Source organism: Lygodium microphyllum, chromosome 15, assembly GCF_053477565.2.
Source record: "Lygodium microphyllum isolate KBCC chromosome 15, Lygodium_microphyllum_v1.1.10, whole genome shotgun sequence".
NCBI classification, from domain to species: Eukaryota; Viridiplantae; Streptophyta; class Polypodiopsida; order Schizaeales; family Lygodiaceae; genus Lygodium; species Lygodium microphyllum.
The window spans coordinates 105,062,549-105,087,149 of record NC_141149.1 but is presented as its reverse complement, the minus strand read 5'-3'; the positions used below and the strand labels follow the sequence as shown (position 1 = coordinate 105,087,149).

At 40.7% G+C, this 24,601-nt stretch overlaps 1 protein-coding gene across 1 annotated transcript; it reads right to left on the bottom strand.

The window, feature by feature from the left end:
- Positions 1–9,592: 9,592 nt before the first annotated feature.
- On the bottom strand, positions 9,593–13,906 carry LOC148024858 (pentatricopeptide repeat-containing protein At5g27110-like). Its single transcript, XM_087694526.1, has 2 exons — positions 12,524–13,906; positions 9,593–12,421 (listed from the first exon to the last, which is right to left on the bottom strand). The coding sequence occupies exons 1-2, from the start codon at positions 13,815–13,817 to the stop codon at positions 11,109–11,111; spliced, it is 2,607 nt and encodes an 868-aa protein (XP_087550652.1). The 5' UTR covers positions 13,818–13,906; the 3' UTR covers positions 9,593–11,108.
- Between the last annotated feature and the right edge of the window lie 10,695 nt (positions 13,907–24,601).

Sequence of the window (24,601 nt, the reverse complement as noted above, 5' to 3'; positions counted from 1 at the left end):
ACTCAAGGCTTATAAAATTAGGCAAAGAAAGAAGGGGTATCTCTTTCCATTAGCCATGTTGCATAGGGATAATATAAGAATGGTCATTAAAAAAATATTCTATTTCTCTTCAAGTTATGTTTTTCTCCTACCTTTGTACATTTCTTTTTCAAACCATGCATAACATCAACAACATCAATAATAAACTTGACTAGAAGCCATTCCTGAAGATTAAAAGGATAGGCATCTACAATAAAAAATAAAAGTTATCATAATAAAAACTAATACCTATTTTTAATGGAGAAAAAGTATTGAGAATGAAATACTTACAATTCGATCTATGCAATGAAAAATTTGAAGCTTTAGGTTCCAAATGCAACTCTTTATGTATAAATACATATTGTATAGAAGCCTCTTTTATACTACTATTTATGCTCCAAGTTTGAAATCTTTGATCCTACCCTTCCAAGCAAAGATGAAAGAGATCTCACATCTCTGCCTTTTCCTATATATTACTTGTTACATGTTAATCTAGCTGCCTTTGCTAATAATAGTAGGATTCCATCTTTCATTTATTTGGAACAAATTAACATAAATATGGATGTGACTTCAAAGCTTAGGCACCTTGTTGAAGATTGAATTTCTATATCCACGACAAAGAGAGGGGAGAGAGATAAATAAGCTACAATCAATGAATGAAAGAGACGAGATGAACAAAACAAGGGAGGGAAAAAAGATGAATCTAATTTTTTAATCATGTGAATTTAGATTCAATCGACATTATCATACAATCTTAGATATGTCATTAATATAAAGTGACTAAAACTCAATGTCATTAATGTAAGAAAAATTAAAATATAATTATAAGATAATAAAAATTTGTAGTAGTATTGTCTCCATATCTTGTTATAAAATATTTTTTGCTTTTTTAAAATAGAACTTTCATTATAAAGGCTTTGCTCCCATTGGTCTAGAGTATTCTCTTTGTACACCCTAAAAGGCATTTTTGAGACCTCAAAAACTCCCCTAATGGCATTCACTAAGTTAATCAACATAAGATTGGGACTCTGCATCACTTCATCACCTACCTTTGGAATTGTCACACTAGCTAGGAAAGTTGTTACTTCAGGAGACACGACACAAGAGCTCTTGTACTCGAGGATCTAAGGAACAAGAGAGGGAGAAAGAAAATAAGAAAAGAGAATAAGCTCCCACAAAGGCAACAAGAGAAATAGAAAAGAAGAAGTCAAACTTCTAGCAGAGAATAAAGTAGCCAAAGAGAGAAGACGTGGAATCAAAGTGCTCTCCCTAGGGGGTATGTCTACCTTATTGTGTAGACACATCACATGCACTGTCCCTTAGCTCATCAAATTCTTAGGACTTCCCAAATTCTACCATAGAGGACATAATTTCTAGTGGCTCTATAGGTAAGAACAATGCTCATTTAGAAGCCTTTGGTTCTCTTAGCCCTACAGCTATGAACTCTCACTCTTAATAGCTAATGCTCTTTAGATGGCACCTAAGAGCTTCTCTAGTTGGGGATGGGATTGAAAAATCAAGCAAATGACCAAAGTTTAGATTTCTTAGTGCCACATGGACCAAATTCAATTATGCCTTTAGCTCCGCTACATCATCAATGCTAGAGGTGAAAATTGTGTATTGTCTTTCTATAGAGCTCTTGTTGTGAGACTATATATTTATAAACATTTATTCTTGAGGGGGTTGGTCACAATATGTAAGCATATCACGTGGGTTCAAAAGAAGGGATCTTTAAAGTATCATTTTAACATATTCTTTACATATAGAAAGGTGTCATATAAAAGGGTCATTTACATATTGAATAGAAAAGGTGTGTATTTTATTTCAAAGAAATTCACAAATAACGATATTTTCAAATAAGTCTCAAATGCACATAATGTAGAAGGTTTATATATAGTGAACCCTTGAGCATTTGTATGTGGCTTAAGTTGACCTTCTCTACATAGTGAATTTGCTAGTTTGGTGGTTAGCTTTTTTATTGCCTCTTCCTAGTTATATTTACTACATTCTCAGTTTGGTTGATGTCTTCAATGAACTTATAGATGGTCTATGCAGATTTGCACAAGGTATCTTAAGTTATTCGTGAGGTAGCTGGTTCTTCTAAATTTCTCTTTCATGAATAGCTATTTTATTTCTCCTACTCTAATGGGATTGTTAGGTCTGCTACTTGAGCATGCACTTCTTCCTATCTCTTCTTCGTCTCTTCTAGTTTTGTATATTTGTCTTTTAACGCCATGTCTCTTTCCTTCAATTGTGCCTAAAGGTATTTGAACTATATGGTACACCCATCTAATGAACCCAATGCATTTTTAGAAATTTAAGCCCCTGATCTTTTAGGCACATGTTGTGCAAGCATAGGCAAAGTTATACAAAAACAATTTTTTGCAACGTCAATAACAGACACCACTGCATAACTTGAAAACTAAGCTAGACACAACTCAAAATAACACATGTGACTTTCAAGTAAGGATCTAAAATCCTTACACATTTTCTTAATCACAACACCCTTGTGCTTCCTTGTACCTATCTCTTCATTGCGGTTACCATGAGTGACCTCTCCAAACTCCTTGATTGTAACCTAAAAAGCATTTGTTGACACTTCTTTTGGATAGTATATCAAATTCTTTGCGCCACATTGACTACATTACCTTTTAAATATGCCTTGGAATGAAATAAAGCACCTATAGCATTTGTGCAAAGCAAGGACTCTTGTAGAATGGTCATCCTAATGCACACATGATTCATGGGCTGGCATGTTGTTAACGAAGCCACGTCAAATATGCACAATAAACACCTACAATCACACGTAGCGCCACGACTCTAGCTTTGCTTTGTCTCGACATAATCAGTGCCTCGTTCAAGAGAATCATTTGAACAGAATAGATGCAACAACAACTATAACAATCACTGAGGGCTTCAACTATAACAATAACTATAATATTGTTGCCTCTTAGTTGCCTCTTGCTTGTTGAAGATGACCTTGAAGAAGCCCCTACTCCCATAGTAGATCTGATCACCAGACCCTTCATTTTTTAGGATTGCATCAAAATAGGTCGCAACCTCCATTGCCTCAGGTCACCCTATGTAGAAGACCAGTACAACTATAGTATTGAACCTCAGAACGTTATTGCAAACTTATTAGTATCTACTATCAAAAGTAACTTTCTTCACATCACCGTCACCTTAATGTTAGATTAATATTGAGCAGGCATTTTAATGTCTATCAACTTCAACAATAATGTTAGAATTAATATTATATAATGATTATATTAACCGTAACATTAAATGTTAACCCTTACAAAAAGATATTGGTAATTTCCTAGGCGTTTATCGACACCACCAAAGGAATTGACATAAAGCATTATCCCAATGCCATTCCAAACCCCAATACTAGACAAGAAACATACCTTATCGTACCCACCACTTGCAACACATGCTTCTTGTGCACACCCCTCTTACTTTGTGACGCACTAGGAGTGCGTAGAGTGCTTAGCCCAACTTTCAATTCGTCACCCACGGTTGGCACCGTGATCCCCCGCAGTCAAACCACCACCTTTGCTTGTAATAAGACACTTTGCTAGAAAAGAGAATAGATTGCAAGAGAGCTTTGAGAGTGAAAGAGAATAGTTATATAATGTAGGTGCAAGGCTTGGGTGGAGGGAGGAACATGCGAACGTTTGCAAGATGATAACTTGTTACAATGCTTGTTTATGCACTTGACCTCCCACATACACTCCCCCCCTATGAGAAGGCTCGATGCCCTCATTGAGAAGGAGTGGGACTAGTTGACTCAAAAACTTGGGGGTCTTAATCCACTCCTAGAGAGCGGATTGATGTCTACCCACCTAAGAAGACATCTAACTACGACTATGCCTTGTCCACTGACTCAATACAAGTGTGAGACAATGACTTTTTATTGAAACTACAATCACTCATTAACGTTGAATGCCTTGCCCACTGACTCGATTACAAATTTGGATGCAAGGACTTTCAAAGAAACAACAATTGGTCTACCCCCCAACTAGTACAACTTGTGAAGTAGACATCGAAAATACAACTGATTTGCCCACTACTCACTTGCAACTTTGTGAAGCAGATGATCACTCATGAGATAAGGGAGGATGATATAAGTTAGGATTTTCTCGCTCGTTGTAGAATTGGAGTAACAAGTCATGAGCATGCTCAATGACTACTGATTCAGCAACCCATGAAGCTTCTTTTCCGAGTTTCCAAGATGAGTTCTGGCTCAAACGGGAGTTGGGCTAGTTGAGCTGGAAGAGGTCGTTGTCACCCGAACTTGGTATCTGCATGAAAGCACCGCAGCAATTGCACATGGAATGCGTCATGGATTAAAACATTAGGTAGCAGTTGTATCTTGTAGGTCACATCATTGAGTCTGGTCACCACTTTGTAAGGACCATAGTACCTATTGTTGAATTTTGGGGTAACGTTCTTGGGAAATTCAATGTTTTTGGAGCTAACAAGTACCAAATCACCTGGGAAGAACTCACATGTTTACGCTATTTGGCATTGTATCTCTTGGCAATTAGAACCTTGTTGTTGTGGAGACTTTCTTGGGCCACCTACATCCATTGTTTCCATTTGAGAAGGAATTATTTTGCATCTGGATCATCCACATATTGTTTACCAGCTGCTAAAGCCATGGAAGTGATACTTTCTTTTCCTGTAGCAACTTCAAAGGGTGTGAATCCTGTGGAGCTATGCAATGTGGCATTGTAATGAAATTCCAAGATGTCAAGATATTGCATCCAATCCTTCTAATATGCTCAAACATAGCTGCAAATATGATCTTCAATGCCTTGATTCAACCTCTTGAACTGTCCATTTGTTTGGGGATGAAAAGCGAAAGTTGGGTATCCATGAGTTTGAATAACTCCCGCCACATGTTACTGAGAAACCAAGGATCCCTATCTGAAATGATTGCTAAAGGCAAGTTGTGATACTTGAACACAACTATGGGAGGTTCTGTAGCAATGAAATGAGCTTGCTTTGAAAAATAATCAACCACCACAAAGATGGCCGTGCAGCCATGAGACTTCGGAAAATCTCTTATGAAATCCATACTCACCATGTCCCAAGGACGGGAAGGAATTGGCATCTCTTGAAGTTCCCCTGTTGGCTTCATCCACTGTGCTTTCACCATTTGACAAGTAGTAAGGCAAGTATGTACATACTCTATAACGTCCTCTTGCATTTTAGGCCAATAGAAAAATCATTTAAGGCAGTCAAATGTCCCCACTTGACCAAAGTGACCACCTATAGGACTATCATGGCATTCCTAGAGCACCTATTTTCGGAGATCATCATCCTTGGGAACATATAGGGCTCCTTGATAATAGATGAGACCATTTGTCATCTCATACATTTCCCAAGGGGTATTTCCTATTAAGTCCTTCATTAGCTATTGTGCTTCCTCATCTGTATCCATTTTCTCCTGCACTTGAGTACCAAATCTACTTTCGGCCAAACTAATGACTTGTAACTTTGCTTGTCTGCTTAGAGCATCAGGCATCTTATTGGAGGAGCCTATCTTATGGAGAATTTCTATGTCAAATTTGGCTAGGCAATCCTGCCATCTTGCTTGCTTAGAGACAGCTTGGGCTGAGTTTGGAAATACTTGAGGGAGATATTATCTGTATGGTTTGTCTCGGACATAATGTCTCCACTTTCTCAAACAACATACCACTGCATACATCTCTTTTTTATGTGTGGCCCATCGCCTTTTTTTTGGATCTAACTTCTTTGACTCATAGCACATTGGATGGCCATCTTGCATGAGCACTCCACCAATGGCATAACCAGAAGCATCCATATGGACCTCAAAAGGTCTGGAAAAATCTACCATCTTCAACACTGGGGCTTGAATCATCATACTCTTGAGCTGCTCAAAAGCGTGTTGTTTTCACTCTGTCCGTTGGAAAGTAGCTTAATTGGCTGCCAAATCTGTTAGTGGGGCTGTGATTTTGCTATACTCTTGAATAAAATTGCAACAAAATACTGTGAAGCACAAAAACTCTCTTACTTGGCCAACCTTACAAGGAGTAGCCCAATTCTTCACCGCTTGCACCTTCTTGGGGTCGATGGCAATGCCATTTTCTTTGATTAAGTACCCATAAATTCAATCTTCTGCACTGCAAACTCGCACTTTTCGAGCTTGACATACAATTGGTTTGCTCAGAGCTAGGAAAAGACTTTCTCCACGTGTTCCAAGTGCTTTTCTAGAGTTTTGCTATAAATCAAAACATCATCAATGTATATGATTACAAAGTCATCCAAATAATCAATGAACACTTTATCCATGAGCTCACAAAAGGTAACTGGTGTATTAGTGAGTCCTTTTGGCATAACTAGCCACTCATAACTTCCATATCGGCTTTGAAAAGTTGTCTTCTCTTTATCACCTTTTGCGATCTTGATTTCGTGGTACCCTGATCTCAAGTCAATTCTACTGAAGTAGTGTGCCTCTTGTAACCGATCCAATAATTCATCTACTACTAGCACGGGTACCTATTCCTCACTATTGATTTATTGAGAGCCATGTAATCTGTGCATAATCTAAGAGACCCATTGAGCATCATAGGGTGACCTACTGGGTTGGATGTGCCCGAATGCTTCCATTTCCCCTAGTTGTCTCTTTAGCTCCACCAGTTCCCTACCTGTCATCCTGTAGGCCGGCCTAGCTGGGGGCTGAACTCATGATAAGAGATTAATCCTATGATCTACACTCCTGTGGGGAGGCAACTCAGGAGGCAATCGGTTAGGCATGACATCTTGGAACTTGTTCAAGACCTCTAGCACCTTCTCATCTCATATTGTTTAGATGATCTATCGGTTCTTCTTCAAGAAGCTGCATAATACAAAGCCATAGTTGGCCCCCATGTTTCAACTCTTTTTCCAGTTGCTTGGCAGTAATCTCTATGGGACATTGAACCTCCACTTGTTCTTCATGAATTCCTTGAGTTGTCTTCATTGCTTTAGCCTGATCCTTCTCCAACTCTATCTCTAGTAAGCTCTTAGCTTGTTCCTCATGTGTCAGATCCTTTACTGAACCCTTTGGGACCTATACTTGCATGGCACTGTCTTTTAGAGTACTCCTTGCATCACTCACCTTCATGACCACCAACCTAGCATCCACTGCATTGCCTACCGGTATCATATTATGGCCCTTGTATCTTGTGCAAACGTACGATACCCACACTACTGCCTGTGGGGTTTGTAAGTAGATCTTATTCTTTCTCAGACCCAATATTTGCACAACATGGTTGTCTATCCAATCCATGCCCAATATGCCTTCAAAATCATCCATCAGGACCACTATGAAATTCAAGCTTACTTGCCATTGCCCAATTTGAACCAGCACATCTTTTGCCAATTCACAATATCGGTATTTCCCTTGTACAAATGACACCTCCAATCCTTCTACCCTCATAGGCCTCACACCTAATTGAGCGGCTACTTGAGGCGATAGAAAATTGTGAGTTGCAACTGTGTCCACCATGATTAGTTGTGGTTGATTCTCCACCTTAGCCTGAATGAACATGTTGGTGATGCTCGGAATGAAAGTCAATACGATCGATGAGGGTTTTGCCCCAACAGCACCAACCTTGGCCTTTGTTTCCCACTCCTTGCCTTCATCTTCTATTTTCCTAATTTGAACAATGGACTTGGGCCCCTCTATCTTTACTTGTGCATAAGCAAATCTAGACCTACTTGTGGAGGCTATTGCACCTCTCGGATATTCTTGAGCAAAGTGAGCTCCTCCACATATATTGCAGGACAATGAGCTTCCTCTACCTTGATCGTATCTATTTCCCTCTCCATAACCTCCCATGTTTGTGTAGTTCCCTCGACCCACTTCTGAGTTGGTAGTTCTAGAGCTAGCAGAACCATTCACTAGAGTTGACTCTGACCAAGTTTCATCATTGTACTCTAGGCTGAGGGATTGTCTGTTATTCCATCCACTGCTTCCAGGTGCATTACTTTGAAATGATCCTTGACCCTATCTATTTCACCATGTTGAGTTTGTAGGAGCGGTGTTGCCACCCCTCCTTGTTTGCCATCAAAATCTGTTAACCTTTGGGCCACCTATTTTTTTCTATTTCCCTTCAAGCCTAGGGTTGCGTCCTATACAAAAAACCATGTAACTTTGTAGTGATCCATGTTAGGGAGCTATAGCATTAGAGATCTATATTTCTATACATAGTCCCTCATTCTTCCAACAGTTTGCCTCAGATTTCTCCATTCATATCTAACTTTGAATGGCTCATTCTTTGGTATAAAGTAATCCTTCATGTGCCTCTGTAACTCATTCCATGATAGTTTCCTGTTATATTGTTCTTTTTCATACATCAACCATTTTGAAGCCTCACCTTTCAATAGTTGGGATGCTACCAAACCTTTCCTTTTGCTTGAGACTTTAAGTAGCCTCATATATCCATCCACTTCACGAATCCATCTATTTAGACTCATAGAGTCCCTTTCTCCTTTGTACTTTTCTGGTGCCTAGGGCTTATACTTCCCCATTTCATCGAATGAGGAATCATCCTAATCCTTCTTTTCTTTCTTTTTGTGTCTTCTGTGATCACCATCATTGTCGATCTCTACTTGAATCTTTCCCAAAGATTTGGGTAGTATAGTAGCCAACATGTCCGATCTCCCTGTTAGCCAGTCATTTCCTGGATAGTCAGTGCCACGTCAACATAGTACGGCAAAGGAGGTGCCACATCATCAAGCACCACGTCAACAGTGCAGTTGGACTGCACAGTCGACCAGTTTTCTGTAGTCGACTGCATTTAATGCAGTCGACCTGATGATGTTATTTATTATTTCTTGGCTATTTATAGCCGGTTCTTGTGGCACACTTTATTATCATTTTATTCAGTGATTTCGGATTCTGATCTTGAATATCTGTTGGCTGAGACAGACTGTGCTCGGGCTAATGGAGATCGAGGTCATCAAGTCGGAGACATACATAGATATTTCCTCTGTCCCCTTGTGTATTTCTGCACTCTTATACAGTATACTACAACACAGATTTTCTGTGTTTACACTGTCTCTTTTTCTCTCTCTCTCTCTCTCTTCTCTCTATGTTCACTCTCTCTCAGTCTTTGTCCTATGCTTCCACATCGCTACACTCTAACATGGTATCAGAGTGGCGAAGATGGACTGACTGAGGACTGAACCTATCTGAAGAGGAGTTTTCAGCGTGACACAAGGCTATGTTTCCAGGTTTTGAGGGCAAGCAGGAGGGTTGTGCATTGGATCAAGACTGAAGCAAGCGTGGGTGTGCAGGAAAGGAGTCTAATCGGTGAATTTGCTGCAGGTTATTGCTGTTCGAAGGGGAGGAAGGTTGCGTTTGAGGCCTTCCATTGCAGATTTTACCTTTTCATCGCCTCCGACGAGTGAAGAAGGTTTGGGCAGCGGAGAAATCAATCCTAGAAGGCTACGTTTTCACAGTCAGAGGGGGTTGCTTTTGTGTTTGTGTAGGTATTGCACGTTAACATGTCTATAGAGACTGATTTGGAGTTCCATGCAATCATGGACAGGATGCTTTCTCTAGCTCCAACCTATCCATCACATTTCCAAACTTCTCCAAAAAATGGAAAAGTCTCCTAGCATGGTGCACAATTCAGCAAGATCTCTCCAACAACTACTTCCCTGTTTTCAAATCTTTCAGCCTTCTTAGAACATAAACCTCCTAGAAATGCTTGCTCTTAGTACAGAAACACAAAGTATCAACGCTTGAGTCAACAAGAATAGATCTGAATACAAATTCAGCAAGCATACACCATACCAAAAGAGAAAATTCTAGGCACATGAATGTGTGCTCCACCATGACTCCATGAGATAGTCTATTGCCATGCTTCTCATCTTGCTGTCACATGATTGGCATGTCATCATAATATCTCCCAAAAGAATCCTCTTCATTTGACACCTCATTTGTCACATCATAATCCATCATATGATAGATTCTGTCACTATGCAGTCAGGGTTACGGCCTGGTTTACAATAGGGTTAGGGTTCCTATAAATACCAAATGTATACAAAACCCTAGTCCATGATAGTAAATCCTAATGCATACAGAAAGTCCCCAAATTATCTGCTAATGCACATTCCAATTGAAGCTTGCAGCACCTACCATGCTGCAAAGAAGGCACCATTTCATAGCAGCCAGGCTCTCCGCAATTCAACTCTTATGGCAATCACATAGACCTCAATCCAGGCATCTATGACTTGCATCACTTCAGCCTCTCAATTCTCCATCAATAAGCCAAAACTCACTTTGCCAATATGAAAGGATGATGAGGCTTCTCCGTTCTTGATCAACAAGGTGTCCAGGACTAGAATCTGCACTGGGCAGCAGCAAAACTCAAATTGCTGCATTCACCACAAACCTCAAACGCAACTCTGAACAGCAGTAGCCTGAACGTTTTCAACAGCACTGCAAAATCATCACTGATAATAGTACATCTGATGCCAACAAAAATTCACACCTATGGAACCCAAGCAAGTTACAAACAACAGCCACAAACAGGTTTGAACATATCTTGGAGCAGCAGGGCCCAAGCGAGCAGCAATCACCACAATCAAAGCAGCGTAAATGTGCAGAAAAAGTAGCCACAATTTTGGTCAGTAATAATGCAGGGAGAGATAACTTAAAGGCTTCAATTGAATAGCCGATCTTCATAACACATCAAACACACAGCAGAAGAGGAAAAGAGACACGAAAGCTGATACAAACAACTTCTTCATCACAAGCTCAAAAGAGTATTTCCTTCCCTTGACTACAAATATATGTTATGTGTTACTGCCAACTCTAAATCTGGCATGTATCCAATATTGGTCATTCTCAAACTCACAGTTTCTAACATTGTCGATGTGCTATTGCTTTGGCTGCTACCAACCACAAACTCATACACCTTTGTATTCACCTCTAATCTTGCACTTGCAAGCTTTTTCATGGCACTTGCATGATTTCCACAGATCCTCTACTCTAGTTGCATCATTCCACCTGCAACGACTTGTGCAAATACCTGCCATCAGCAAGTATGCCGCAGCATCTTCTTGATTCACCTGGACAGCTGCTTAAAGCATTTCCGTCCCAGTTTCAGTTCCCCGTGAGATTTACAGGCACTGAGTAGAGCTGTCAGAGCATCTTCAGGAAGATTACTCTGCATGGCTGCAATAAATCTCTCTGCCTCCTCAATTTGACCTGACCTTGCCAAGAGATCAACCACACAGGCATAATGATCTGCCAGTGGATTCACACCATATTCTCCTCTCATTGCCTGGAAATAATTTTGACCCTTTATAACCAAACTTCCTTGACTACATGCAGCAAGTAGACATGTGAATGTAACAGCACTCGGTTTCAAACCCTGCTCTTGCATCTCCTCGAACAACTGAATGGCCATGTCACCATCATGGTTCTCTCCATACCCTCTTATTAATGTATTCCAAGATACAACATCTCGAACACGCAATTTATCAAATACTCTCCGTCCTTCTGCAAGGGAAGCACATTTGATGTACATATCTATCAATGCATTCCCCAGCTCAAGGTGATCTTCCAACCTTCTGTTCGTTATATCCGTGTGTAAAATCCAGCCCATTTCGAGAGCTCCCATTGCACCACAAGCTTTCAAGATGCATGTGAATGTTACAACAGCTGGACACACTTTGGCCAGCTGCATCTCCTGAAAGCATCTCAATGCTTCATTGACAAGCCCATGCTCGAAGTATGCTGTGATTAATGTATTCCAAGAAACTGCATCACGTGCAGGAAACCTGTCAAACACTTGGCGGGCTTCCAAAAGAAAGCCACATTTCCCATACATATCCACCAGAGCATTGCCAATAAAGGGATCCTCTTCCAATGCTTTGTGAACAATCTGAATGTATAGTCCTTGGCCTCTCTCTGCATCGTTCAACTTAGTGCACGCTTTCAATAAAGCAACATACATGTAAGTATTAGGTTCTACAGCCGTGTTAGCCTCGGGGATTGCAACACATCCATGTATCATAGCAGTCCATGACACAACATCTTGTACAGGGAGGCTTTCAAAAATCTCCTGCCCATCTTCAAGGGACCCACATTTGGCATACATGTCTAGTAATGTATTGGCTACACAAATATCTCTTTCAAATCCCCTTTTTACAACTTCAATATGAAGTTCTCTCCCTGTTTCTAGATCTCCAATGATGCCACATGCTTTCAAGCTGCAGGCAAATGTACTAGCATTTGGATACACACTTTCAAGCTGCATCTGATTAAAATACTTCAATGCTAAATGACCAGCACCATGTTCAGCATATCCTGCAATAAGTGCAGTCCATGTAATCACATTTCGACCTGGCAGCTGATCAAACGTATCCTGTGCTTCTGAAAGGAAGCCACACTTAGTATACATATCTACAATTGAGCAGCCAACAACAATACCTCTTTCTAATCCCCTCATAACAACCTTAGAACATAAAAACTGACCTTTTTCAATATCTCCTGTGTTGCCACAAGCTTTTAAGCTGCATGCAAATGTGACACTAGTCGGAGATGCACCCTCCAGCTCCATCTGCCCAAATAATCGTAGTGCTTCATCAGCAGCACCATTATCAGTATATCCTGCAATGAGAGAATTCCATGTAACTGTATCTCGACAATCATTATTGTCAAACACTTCACGTGCTTCAGAAAGTGAACCACATTTAGCATACATGTCTATTAAGGTGTTACATATCAAAATATCTTTTTCTAATCCTGACCTTTTGATTGTAGCATGTATGTCTCGGCCCACTCCCAACACTTGCAGGGTAGCACAAGCTTTCAAGCATCGGATGAATGTTATGACGTCCACAGACCTATGATCCAGGTGCATTTGTTCAAGACAACCTCTAAATTCCAGTTCAAACCCATGTTCAGCATATCCTGAAACCAGTGCAGCCCAAGAGATGACATCTTGAGATGGCAATGCCTTAAACACATGGTGTGCTTCTGCAAGTGCACCACACTTGGCGTATGTATCCACCAATGTGTTGCCCACATGTAGCTCTATTTCCAATCCCCTTCTAATTATTTCACCATGGATCTCTAGGACCGTTTGCAGCATTGCAATCATTCCACAAGCTTTCAACCTACTTAGGATTGTTACAGCATTGGGAGAAATACCCTCAAGTTGCATTCGTTCGAAACATTGCGACACCTCCTCACATGATCCATGTTCAGCATACCCTGCAATCAGTGCATTCCATGAGACTACATCTCGTGCAGGCAAGGAGTTGAACACATTGTGTGCTTCAACAAGCAAGGCAGATTTGGCATACATATCCATGAGCGTATTGCTGATAAAAAGGTTTCGATCCAAACCCTCTCTAATGATTTGATCATGGATTGCCTGACCTCTTTCTGCATCTTTCAACCTTGTGCACGCTCGGAGAAGGATTAGGAACGTGTATGCAGTCGGGTGCACCTGATTTTCCTGCATGACGCCGTAAAGGTCGAATGCGCGCTGGAACTCTGAATTGTCGATGTAGCCAGAGATGAGGGAGCTCCAAGAGAACTCGTTCCGATAGGGCAACATGTCGAAGACGCGCTGTGCATCGGCCAATGCCCTGCAGTCGACCAGGGCTGGCACTAGGTGGTTGCCAAGGACAGGGTGGGTCTCCAGCTGCTGCTGGCGCATGTAAGCGTGGAGCCGCCTGGCATGAGAGAGACTCTTGCTCCGCCTGCATTTCAGCAATTCTCGTTTGAGATCCTCCAAAACAATGTCTGGCAGCTCCAGCATCCGCTCCGCTTGACATGCTCCCAAAGCCTCAAACGCGCATTCAAATTTGTCGTTGGCCTGTGACAGGGTGAATGGTTTGTTGATCAAAAACCAAGAGTTCGGAAGTTTGAGTAAATTTCTCTCCTGAAATTCTTTAATGTAGGAGGCAAATTTTCAGCTAAAATATATGATATTTTGTATAGGATAAAGGGGCCTATGGTGGAACACCTAGCTTTACACACACCATTTGCCCCCCTAAATTAAAAAATTGAGGCAAGCAACCATATGGGCAGGTGTGCCACATCACCCTCCCTATGGGGAGAAAGTCAACATGTGATTTTCACTTTGATTTTTCTCAAAATTTTTATCAAAAGACATTTATTTTTTGAAGAGGCACAATACAACTTAGTGCTTCCCTTACCATGTGTCTATTTACCCCCAATTGTAGCACAGGGATCAACCAATTAATTCATAATGCATAGTCTAGCATGATGATTGTTCCATGCAAGACCAATGAGGAAACACTCCATCCCCCCCCCCCCCCCCCCCCCCCCTCTCTCTCTCTCACTCACTCACACACACACACACACACACAGGCTAGGATCGTTGTTGAGAGACAGACTATTGGTCGTGCTTTCTAGAGTGCCTTTTGAGATAGCAAGCATTGGCAACATCATAGGGAGCTATGCATAGAGAGGCTAGTATGATGAGACAAGTGCCACTCTAGATTTGCACACTGGAGAACTTTTCAATGACATATTGTGGAATGGCTCTCAAAGATGAGTGGTTTTAACATGTTCATATATTTTTCTTTCATTGCAAGCTCATGCATGTTGATATCTCCCTATCATGCATATGCTCTGCAACAGAATTCTATTTGTTGAATCTCCAAAACCAATTTCTTGAGTCTCATCTTCCATTTTCGGCAAGTATGTGGGTTGTTGAATGAGAGAACTTATGCGTACAATTTTGGACCCCACTTAGAGCATACACACTCTTATAACTCCCTATCTCCACATAGACACCATCAATTAAAGTTGACCAACTCCACTCAATCAGTATTTTGCATTGGGAACTTAGACACACCTATAAACCTTAGGTACTTTCCTTTAAGCCACATCCATAAACACTTAAGCTAGGGGTCTTGATTGAGAAACATGGTTGAACCCAAAGTGTTGTGAGTAATTCACCAACTATGCTTTGAAAACTTGTTTGAGCATTACATGTACACATTGTTTTGAAAGACAAAAGCCTACTTGAGCACGAGTACACACTATAGGGTATTGAACTTGGAGTTCATGAGTGCTTGAATTGCTATAGACACCAAGATCTATTGATGACGACCAACTAAGGGAGAAAGTCAAACACAAGTGGAAAGCATCACACACAAACCAAAAATGGGAAAGCAAAAAGTAGACTAAATTTCATAGGGGATATGCATCAGACTTGTAGAATCGAGTAAGTTAAGACTAAAACAACACAAAGATGCACTTGCAAGATTGTTGGGAGACCTCGATCTTTGATAAGAACCAACCAACAACTCTTGAGCATAGCTTTGAGGGAAGTAGAGCTCACACTTACACCCATATCCCTTTCAATCAAGAGGATAATCTGACTCATAGGACAAGCCTAGGTAGAGACATGTAACTCTCAACATGGAAAATGAACAAGTTTTGTAAAACATGCTTAGGGAGTTGCACAAGTCCTTGGGCAATTTCCATGCTACCACAAAATTAGACTCTAGTGAGCTAACCAAAATGGACGTAGGAAAATAATACAAAATGCTAGTTGATCAAAGGAAGGACACACTCCACAAACTTATGCATCTAACAATATCCACTCAGTAGGAAAGAGATAATATGTAGCATGAAATAAATGACATAAGAAGGTTGGCACTTAACGTAGGACTTGCAAGTTCATTGAATGACTCTACTACCGATCTTGTTTAAAAGAGATGGCTTGACAAATCTAATGCCTTATAAGTTGGAACTCATGTTGCCAACATGTTGTTAACATGAATGGGTGTCATGTCCAATAACAAGGAGCAAACAAAGACTCTCTTGATAGCCAAACAACTAGACAAGTACACAGTGGGGGAATGACCCATCATTGACTAAAACAAGGCATAAGCTTCTGGGTCTTACCTCAATGAGAAGAAACATATGTGCTTTGCAAGGTTAGATGCAAGTGAGATTTGCGATTTTCTACTTTGAAAGACCTATTTATAATGCAAATCATTAAATTCAAGTATAGAGATAACCTCATTGTGTGACTTATAAATTGTCAAGAATCGCGTGGTGGGGGGACTTGCTTGAGTTGCTATACCAAACACACACCATACACACAAGAGAAAGCTCACTTAAGAACACAAGAAGAGAGATGGAGGCCAATATGTTTTCTTGCTAGTTTTTTCCTTCTTCTTCCACACACAATACAATGTACACAAAGTATAGATAAGATACACATAAAGAAAAGTGGCCTACTAAGTTAAACAGTGCCTAATTGACTATACTAATTGATTGGTACTATAACTATGCCAACTGTAGGTAAGTGTAACAAACTAAATATAATAAGTGATAAGTTAGTGGCCATGTGATGATCATAATGACCATCGACATACTAAGTGTAGACGTGCAGACCCATCTAGCTAGGCGGTCCATCATCAATGTCTGCACGTGTTGAGCTTGCCATCTAAACACTCCCCCTCAAGCTCAATTGTATTTTTGTAACTCCAAGTAAGTTTGGAAACTTTCGAAGCTCCTTTGCACTCAATGCCTTTGTGAAAATGTTAGCTATCTGATCCTGTGTGTGCTGACATATGCCAAGTCAATCTCTCCTGCAAGTACCTTCTCTCTCACAAGGTGGTAGTGCACCTCAATGTGTTTTGTCTTAGCATGAAACATTGGGTTTCTAGCCAGTTGTATGTTGCTCATGTTGTCACAATGAAATGAACCATCTCCTTGCACATCCAAATCACCCAATAACTTTTGTAGCCATACCACTTCACATGTTGCCATAGCAACATCTCTATACTTAGCCTCTTTGTACTTGATAAAGCAATTGCAGGTTGCTTTTTTGTTGCTCCATGTAACTGCTATACTACCAAGGGAAAACATGAATCCACTAGTAGATCTTTTGTCTGACATGTTGCTAGCCCAATCTGCATCTATGTATCCCAACACATGTACATCCTTATTTGTCTCATAAAAAATTCCATAATGTAAAGTGGACTTCACATACCTCAATATGCATTTAACTGCATCCAAATAAGTCTTTCTAGGCATCTCCATAAACTGATTGACGAGGCCAACATTATAGCTCAAGTCTTGCCTTGTGATAGTCGTGTAAATCAAACTCCCTACTATCCTCCTAAACATAGTAGGATCTTCTATCTCATCCCCAATATCAGCACTCAACTTCACATTTTGCTCCAATGGTACTGAAAGAGGATTACATGCTATCGCAACTCACCCAAATCCTTCATCTCAAACTTCTTCTTCAAAAAGTCCTTAACTTTAGCAATCTCACTGTCACTGTCACTTGTAATAATCAAGTCATCCACATAGATAACTATGATGACTAAGCCTACATCTCCCTTTCTCACATAAAATGAGTGGTCAAAATCAGAAACATAAAAGCCAACGTTGACAAGATACTCTTTGATCTTGTTAGACCATGCTCTAGGAGCTTGCTTCAGGTAATAGAGCACTTTCTTTAACTTGCACACATATGTGGGATTCTCTAAATCCTCATAACCTATTGGTTGCTTCACATACACCTCTTCTTGCAATTCACCATGCAAGAAGACATTCTTGACATCCATTTGCTACATATTCCAACCTTTGGCTGCTACCAAAGTAATCACACATCTAACAATTGCCATCCTAGCAATTGGGTTGAATGTCTCTTCATAATCTATGCATGTTGAGTATAGCCTTTTGCAACTAGTCTAGCCTTATACCTACTAATCAAACCATTTGCATTATGCTTAATTTTGTAAACCCACTTATAGCCAATAGCTTTCTTGCTCTCAGGAAAAGGTACCACATCCCAAGTCTTATTGGCTTCTAATGTAGCCATCTCCTTATCCATTCCTGCATCCCAATGAGCATGACCAATAGCACCCTCAAAACAATTGGGCTCTGTTGAGATATCGAGCTCCACTCGTGATATGCCAGGGTGACCGTTGTGCATTTATGTCACCGACTTGTTAGCTGCAGATGCAGTTGGTACACCGCCCATGAATAATAGCTAGATGACAGCTATCCTTATCTACTCTAGTTCGTGGCTCAGTTAGTATGCCACCTTAGTTAGTTGAGTTTGATTTGAGACCCATATATAGGGTTCTTCTATTTCTCTATACTTGAGTTTTTTTGGCTTACACAACTAAGAAGAGGAAAACTGTTTTCAGCCTCCACCTTTGTGTGTATTCCCCCATTTTGTAAGTGAGAAAGCTACAAGTGAGACTCCTTCCTTCTCTCCCACAATCTTGACATGGTATCAGAGCCTGGTTCGTGGTAAGGAGCTCAAGAAAGCAAACCAAGTTCGCGGTGTTCTGGTAAGAGGACCAGTGTTGCTTTCATTTTTTGAGTTTGGGAGCAAGTCTTTGCAGGTAGCACATTCGGAAAGTGCAAGAGTACATTGTCTCAGATTAAGACGCCCTTCGCGGTGTAGTAGGAGGGCAATATATGCTGCGGGATAGGGCTTTAGCCCTGGGTTGCCCTGTTTTTTTGATTCGAGGCCATTTTGGGGCCTGTTTTGGAGGTGGAAGTTTTCGGCACACACTCAGGAAAAGGCCCTATTTTTTGCTCTACGATCACTGTTCTACAGGTCGGTGAAAAGTTACCGTAGAAATTGCATCGTATGCCTGTGCGCAAAGACATTGGGAGTTACAGAATCATCCTTGTTGCATGTTGATGTAAAATCATCACTAGAAAGTGACTGTGTGGTCAAATACCACTTTTGTCAGTTTTGCAGATTTGCTCGTGTGAGGCTGAAGCTGTGTTTTTTGCAGTGACAGAATTCTTTGCAGTGTTCTGTAATGGCATCTGATTCTCTTTCACAGATTGTCACTGAAAAGCTTGACAATAACAACTTCCAAGCATGGAAGTTTAGAATGACAAATTTCCTTATGGGAAAAGGATATTGGGAATTCGTTGCAGGAAATGAAGAAGAACCAGTTCTTCCTGATGTTCCCAATAAACAGCAAATGCAGGCATTTAAAGGATGGCATGAGAGAGCTAGAAAAGTTATGTACTGGATGCCAATTAATATTTCAGACTCTATGATTGTGCATATTCAGGATGCAAGTACGCTAAAGGAGGCATGGGATACTCTATCAAAAATGTATAGCACAAATACGCAAGCCAGGAAAATGCAGCTCAAGCAAGAGTTGCACAATGTGCAAAGAGAAAGTATGAGCATCAATGACTACCACATGAAGGTGAAGAAGATTACAGATGCACTTGCTTCCATTGGGTCGCCAGTGGAAGATGATGATTTAGTTTTTGTGACCTTAAATGGTCTAGGAAAGGATTATGCACAGTTCCGAACATCCATTTCCGTCCATGAAAGATTTCCTGATTTTGAGGAGTTGATTGCTCTTCTGATTTCTGAGGAGCAGAGAAATGGTGGTGCATCTTCTTCAGGAGGAACTTAAAAAAAAACTGTCTTCTACTCAAATGCTGGAAGAGGTAGAGGCAGAGGTAGAGGAGGCCGATCTGGAGGTCGTGGTAGAAATCAGAATATGCGGCAAACTCAAGAAAACCAGTCCTATGGAGGAGGATGTGGTAACTCTAGAGGCAGGGGGAGCCAAAGAGGTCGTGGTGGATGGCAAAGAGGCCAAAATGCAAACAGCAATGTTGAATGCTACTACTGTGGTAAAATGGGTCATATGGCTAAAGACTGCTATAAAAAGTAGAATGACATCATGAATGGAAAATTGCAACAAGGGAATTATACATCTTCTAGTAGACAGGGTGATGACAGAAATGAGCATTTGTTTATGGTGCAGCACATGAACAATTCTGTGACAAGTACAGAAGAAAGCAACGAAGTGTGGTATGTTGACTCAGGTGCGTCAAACCACATGACAGGTCATGCAGAATGGATGCAGGATGCAAGGAAAATGGAAAAATTAGGATTTGTGGAGACTGGTGATGATACTACACATCCTATTGTGCAGATTGGAAATATTCCTTTGTCTATGCAAGATGGAAAAAAGAAATACCTGTCAGATGTATTTCATGTTTCGAATATCACTAAGAATCTGGTTTCTGTTGGTCAAATGGTTGAGTAGGGCTTACAGGTCAGATTTAATTCTCATGGATGCTTTGTTGAGGATATGAAAAATAAAGGTCACTTGATAGTGAAAGGAAAGAAGAAGGGCAGAATGTTTATGTTGGATGCAGACATGCCTGAATTGAGTGCAGCAATGTTTGCACATGGGACCGGTGTAGTGGCAGATATTGATATCTGGCATAAACGCGTTGGTCATGTTAATGTACAGCGACTTAAATCAATGCAGGCCCAAAATATTATTGCAGGATTGCCTAAATTCAAGGTTGCAGAAATGCATAAGGTATGTGAAGCCTGTCAATTTGGAAAACAGGCAAGGAAACCATTTCCTAGACATGTTCAAGAGAGTAAGAAGCCATTGGAATTAATCCACTCTGATGTGTGGACTACTAAAGCTGCATCTATTGGAGGCTTTCATTATTTTATCACTTTTATTGATGACTATAGCAAAAAAGTTTGGGTATATTTTATGAAAAAGAAAAGTGAAGTGTTTGGGCATTTCAAAACTCTTAAAACTATGGTTGAAAAAGAAATAGGTCTGCAAATAAAATCCCTAAGGTCAGATAGAGGGGGAGAGTACCTCTCAAATGAGTTTTCAAGGTTCCTGCAGGAGCATGGCATAAAGTAGCAATATTCATGCAGTCATACCCCACAACAAAATGAAATTGCAGAAAGGAAAAACAGGCATATTAGAGAGGTATCTCGTGCCATGCTCAACGAAAAAGACTTGCCAGATTTTTACTGGGTTGAAGCAGTTGCTACAACAGTCTACATAATGAACAGGACTCCCACTGCATCAATACATGGGATGACTCCAGAGGAGAGGTATACTGGTAGGAAACCAGATATTTCTCATTTGAAAATTTTTTGTTGCATTGCCTATGTTCATGTGCCAAATGAGTTGAGATCCAAGTTGGATCCAAAAGTTGAGAAGTGCATCTTTATTGGTTACTCTCTGCAGAGCAGAAATGGTATAGATGCTATAACCCTTCTACTCATAAGTTTACTGTGAGTAGAGATGTTGTTTTTGATGAGATGAGTAGCTGGTATAAACCAATAAATGTGATTGATGATGTAGATGCACAAAATGGTAATGTTGCACAGAATTCACAGCAGAAGTCACAAAATATTAGTGGACCTTGAGTGTCCTCTAGTAGCGGTTCACATTCTTCACCATGGACAGGCAGATTGAGATCAGGAGAATCTTCTCAAAACAATGCAGATAGTGGTATGCAAGTTTTACGAAAAGAAAAAGAGAAGGTAGATCAGCCCATGTTTGATGTGAATGCAGGTCACTCTTATGTGGATGGTGAATCCAGTGGCTCAGAACAGAGCATTGATGATGAGTTGGGTATCCCTTCTATTGTTACACCTGGAGTAAGGAAGACCAGGGATGTTTTGAGAGCACCTGGGAGTGAACCTACTTTGCGCAGGTCTACCAGAGCTAGGTATCATGTGGATAGGCTGAAATATGATGGATTTACATCCATTCACTATGCCTATATGGTCAAAGTGATACATGAACCAGAACCCACTTCTTTTGAGCAAGCCATGGGAAAAGAAAAATGGGAGAAAGCCATGGATGAAGAAATGGATGCCTTGGAAGTAAATGCTACATGGGAATTGGTACCTTTGCCTAAAGATAAGAATTCAATTGGTTATAAGTGGTTTTATAAGGTGAAGCACAATGCAGATGGTTCTGTGAACAGATACAAGGTAAGATTAGTAGTCAAGGGGTATGCACAAACATATGGCATTGATTACGAAGAAACATTCAGTCCGGTTGCAAGGATGGCAACCGTAAGAGCAGTCATTGCTATGGCTACATCAAAGGGATAGTCTTTACATCAGATGGATGTAAAGAATGCCTTCTTGCATGGTGATTTGCAAGAAGAGGTTTATATGGAGCAGCAACCAGGTTATGTGCATGTTGTTCATCCTGAGTTTGTTTGCAGGTTGAAGAAAGCCTTGTATGGCTTGAAGCAAGCACCTAGAGGATGGTCTTAGGACAGTATCTTGTCACTATTGGCTTTCAGATTTCCAAGGCAGATTTCTCACTTTATGTGAGAAAAACAGAGAAAGGTATTATGCTGATTGCCATTTATGTTGATGATTTAATTATCACAGGTGATAGTGATGAAGATATCCTTCATGTGAAAATGCTATTGAAGCAGAAGTTTGAGATGAAGGAATTGGGAGAGCTGCGTTATTTCTTGGGCATTGAGGTAATTAGATCACCAAGTGGGATATGGCTCTTGCAGAGGCAGTATGGATTGGACATGCTATCCAAATATGGGATGATAGGCTGTAAGCCTATTTCAGTTCCTTTGGAGCAGAATGTGAAGCTGAGCGTAGATGCAGGTGAGCTTCTGGAAGATCCTACTATGTACAAACGCATAGTAGGAAGTTTGATTTATATGACTATTACCAGGCCAGATTTGAGCTATGCTGCTGGATTGGTAAGTCAGTTTATGTAGGCTCCAAGGAAATCGCATTTGGATGCAGCTAGACGCATACTCAGGTATGTGAAGTCCACATTGTAGTATGGACTATTTTATGAGACTGGGGTTCAGATACAGTTGCATGGAGCTGATGCTGATTGGGTTGGTAGTATTTCTGATAAACGATCTACCAGTGGATATGTGTTCTCTTTTGGGAGTGCTGCAGTCACTTGGAGCAGCAAGAAACAGCCTACAGTTGCCTTGTCGAGCACAGAGGCTGAGTACAGGGGTGCAGCAATGGCTGCATATGAGGTAGCTTGGTTGCATAAGCTACTTTATGATATGCATCAGCCTACAGATGGCGAGTTGTCATTTATTGTGACAATATGAGTAGTATACACTTGGCAAATAACCCAATCTATCATGCTAGAACAAAGCACATTGAGGTGCATTATCACTATGTGCGGGAGAGGGTTTTACTAGGTCTTATTGATCTAGTTTATGTCAGCACAGAGGATTAGGTAGCTGACATATTCACGAAGGCATTGGGCGCAGAGAAGCTACGCAAGTTCAGAGACCTACTTGGTGTGTAGGAATTGGGATTGAGCTCGAGGGGGAGTGTTGAGATATTGAGCTCCACTCATGATATGCCAGGGTGACCGTTGTGCATTTATGTCACCAACTTGTTAGTTGCAGATGCGGTTGGTACACCGCCCATGAATAATAGCTAGATGACAGCTATCCTTATCTACTCTAGTTCGTGGCTCAGTTAGTATGCCACCTTAGTTAGTTGAGTTTGGTTTGAGACCCATATATAGGGTTCTTCTATTTCTCTGTACTTGAGTTCTTTTGGCTTACACAACTAAGAAGAGGAAAACTGTTTTCAGCCTCCACCTTGGTGTGTATTCCCCCATTGTGTAAGTGAGAAAGCTGCAAGTGAGACTCCTTCCTTCTCTCCCACAATCTTGACAGGCTCAACATTCTCAACTACCTTTACCATATATGCCTAATGGTGAGCTGCGTAACCTTCAAACCCAAATCTTTTAATAGGCTATCTAACCCTGCTAGGCCTGCGTACCGCTGGATCAGTTAATGGAGTCTTTACATTACTATGTGCTCTCTATACACCTGGTGTCTTGACTGAAGGAATACCAAGCTCATCATTCAAACTCTTTGAACCACTAGAATCTCCATCAAATACCAAATGACTAGTAGATGCATCATTACCATCCAACTCTTTCTTCTTTCCTCTGTATTTACCTGCAATACTTGTAGATCCACCTAAAGATGTGGGGCTAGTCCTTAATCTCCCACACCAAGGGCTAATTGTAGATGTAGTACCAGATGATATTTTTGGTCCACTAAGGCTTCTTAATTCTTGCTTTTCTTTCTACACATAACTATCATCGTCATCATCATCATCATCTAATGCATCACTACTAAATGTATACTAACTACTCATCTCATCAAAAATACCATCCTTGCTCACTCTGAACTCACCTATGATAGGGTTATAACAACGATACTCTTTCTGCTCTAAAGAGTATCCAATAAAAATACATTTTTAAGCCTTTGGATCAAGCTTCTTTCGCAGCTCATCTGGCACATAAATATATACAATACAACCAAATACTTTCAAGTGTGACACATTAGTCCTTTTACCTATAAAGCATTCTTTGGGGGTCATCCCATGAACTATGTCGAGACCTAAAACGGGCCCGACACTCTGGCTAAAGGCACTTGCCAGGACCTATATAACACTCCTAAGACAACCCCACATGGCCTCGCGGCCAAGAGCGTCTAAGGGACACACTGCACTAATTGCTAATATAGATATTACATTTGTAAAAGAACATAGTCCAACAATTTCCCTTCCTTACTCCTTAGAGGGAGATCCCATACATCTTGGTATAATATACCATGTAACACAAACATAGGAGGCAACCCCTTGGTTGAATGCCATGGCCCCACTACAGCTCTCCTACATCGAGAGGATTGGCCCCTCGATGCACTGCTCTGACTTAAAGAACATACGAACAATCTCCACTCTTATATATTTCGAATGAT

Bases quoted from the DNA above. Each gene is read 5' to 3' on its own strand.
- LOC148024858 (XM_087694526.1), bottom strand. From the start codon at position 13,817: ATGCTGGAGCTGCCAGACATTGTTTTGGAGGATCTCAAACGAGAATTG. The intron at 12,422-12,523 runs GTCAGTTTTTAT...GCTTCCTTTCAG, and splicing joins CACAGGAGATATTGAAAAAG to AAGCACAGGATACGTTTGAT.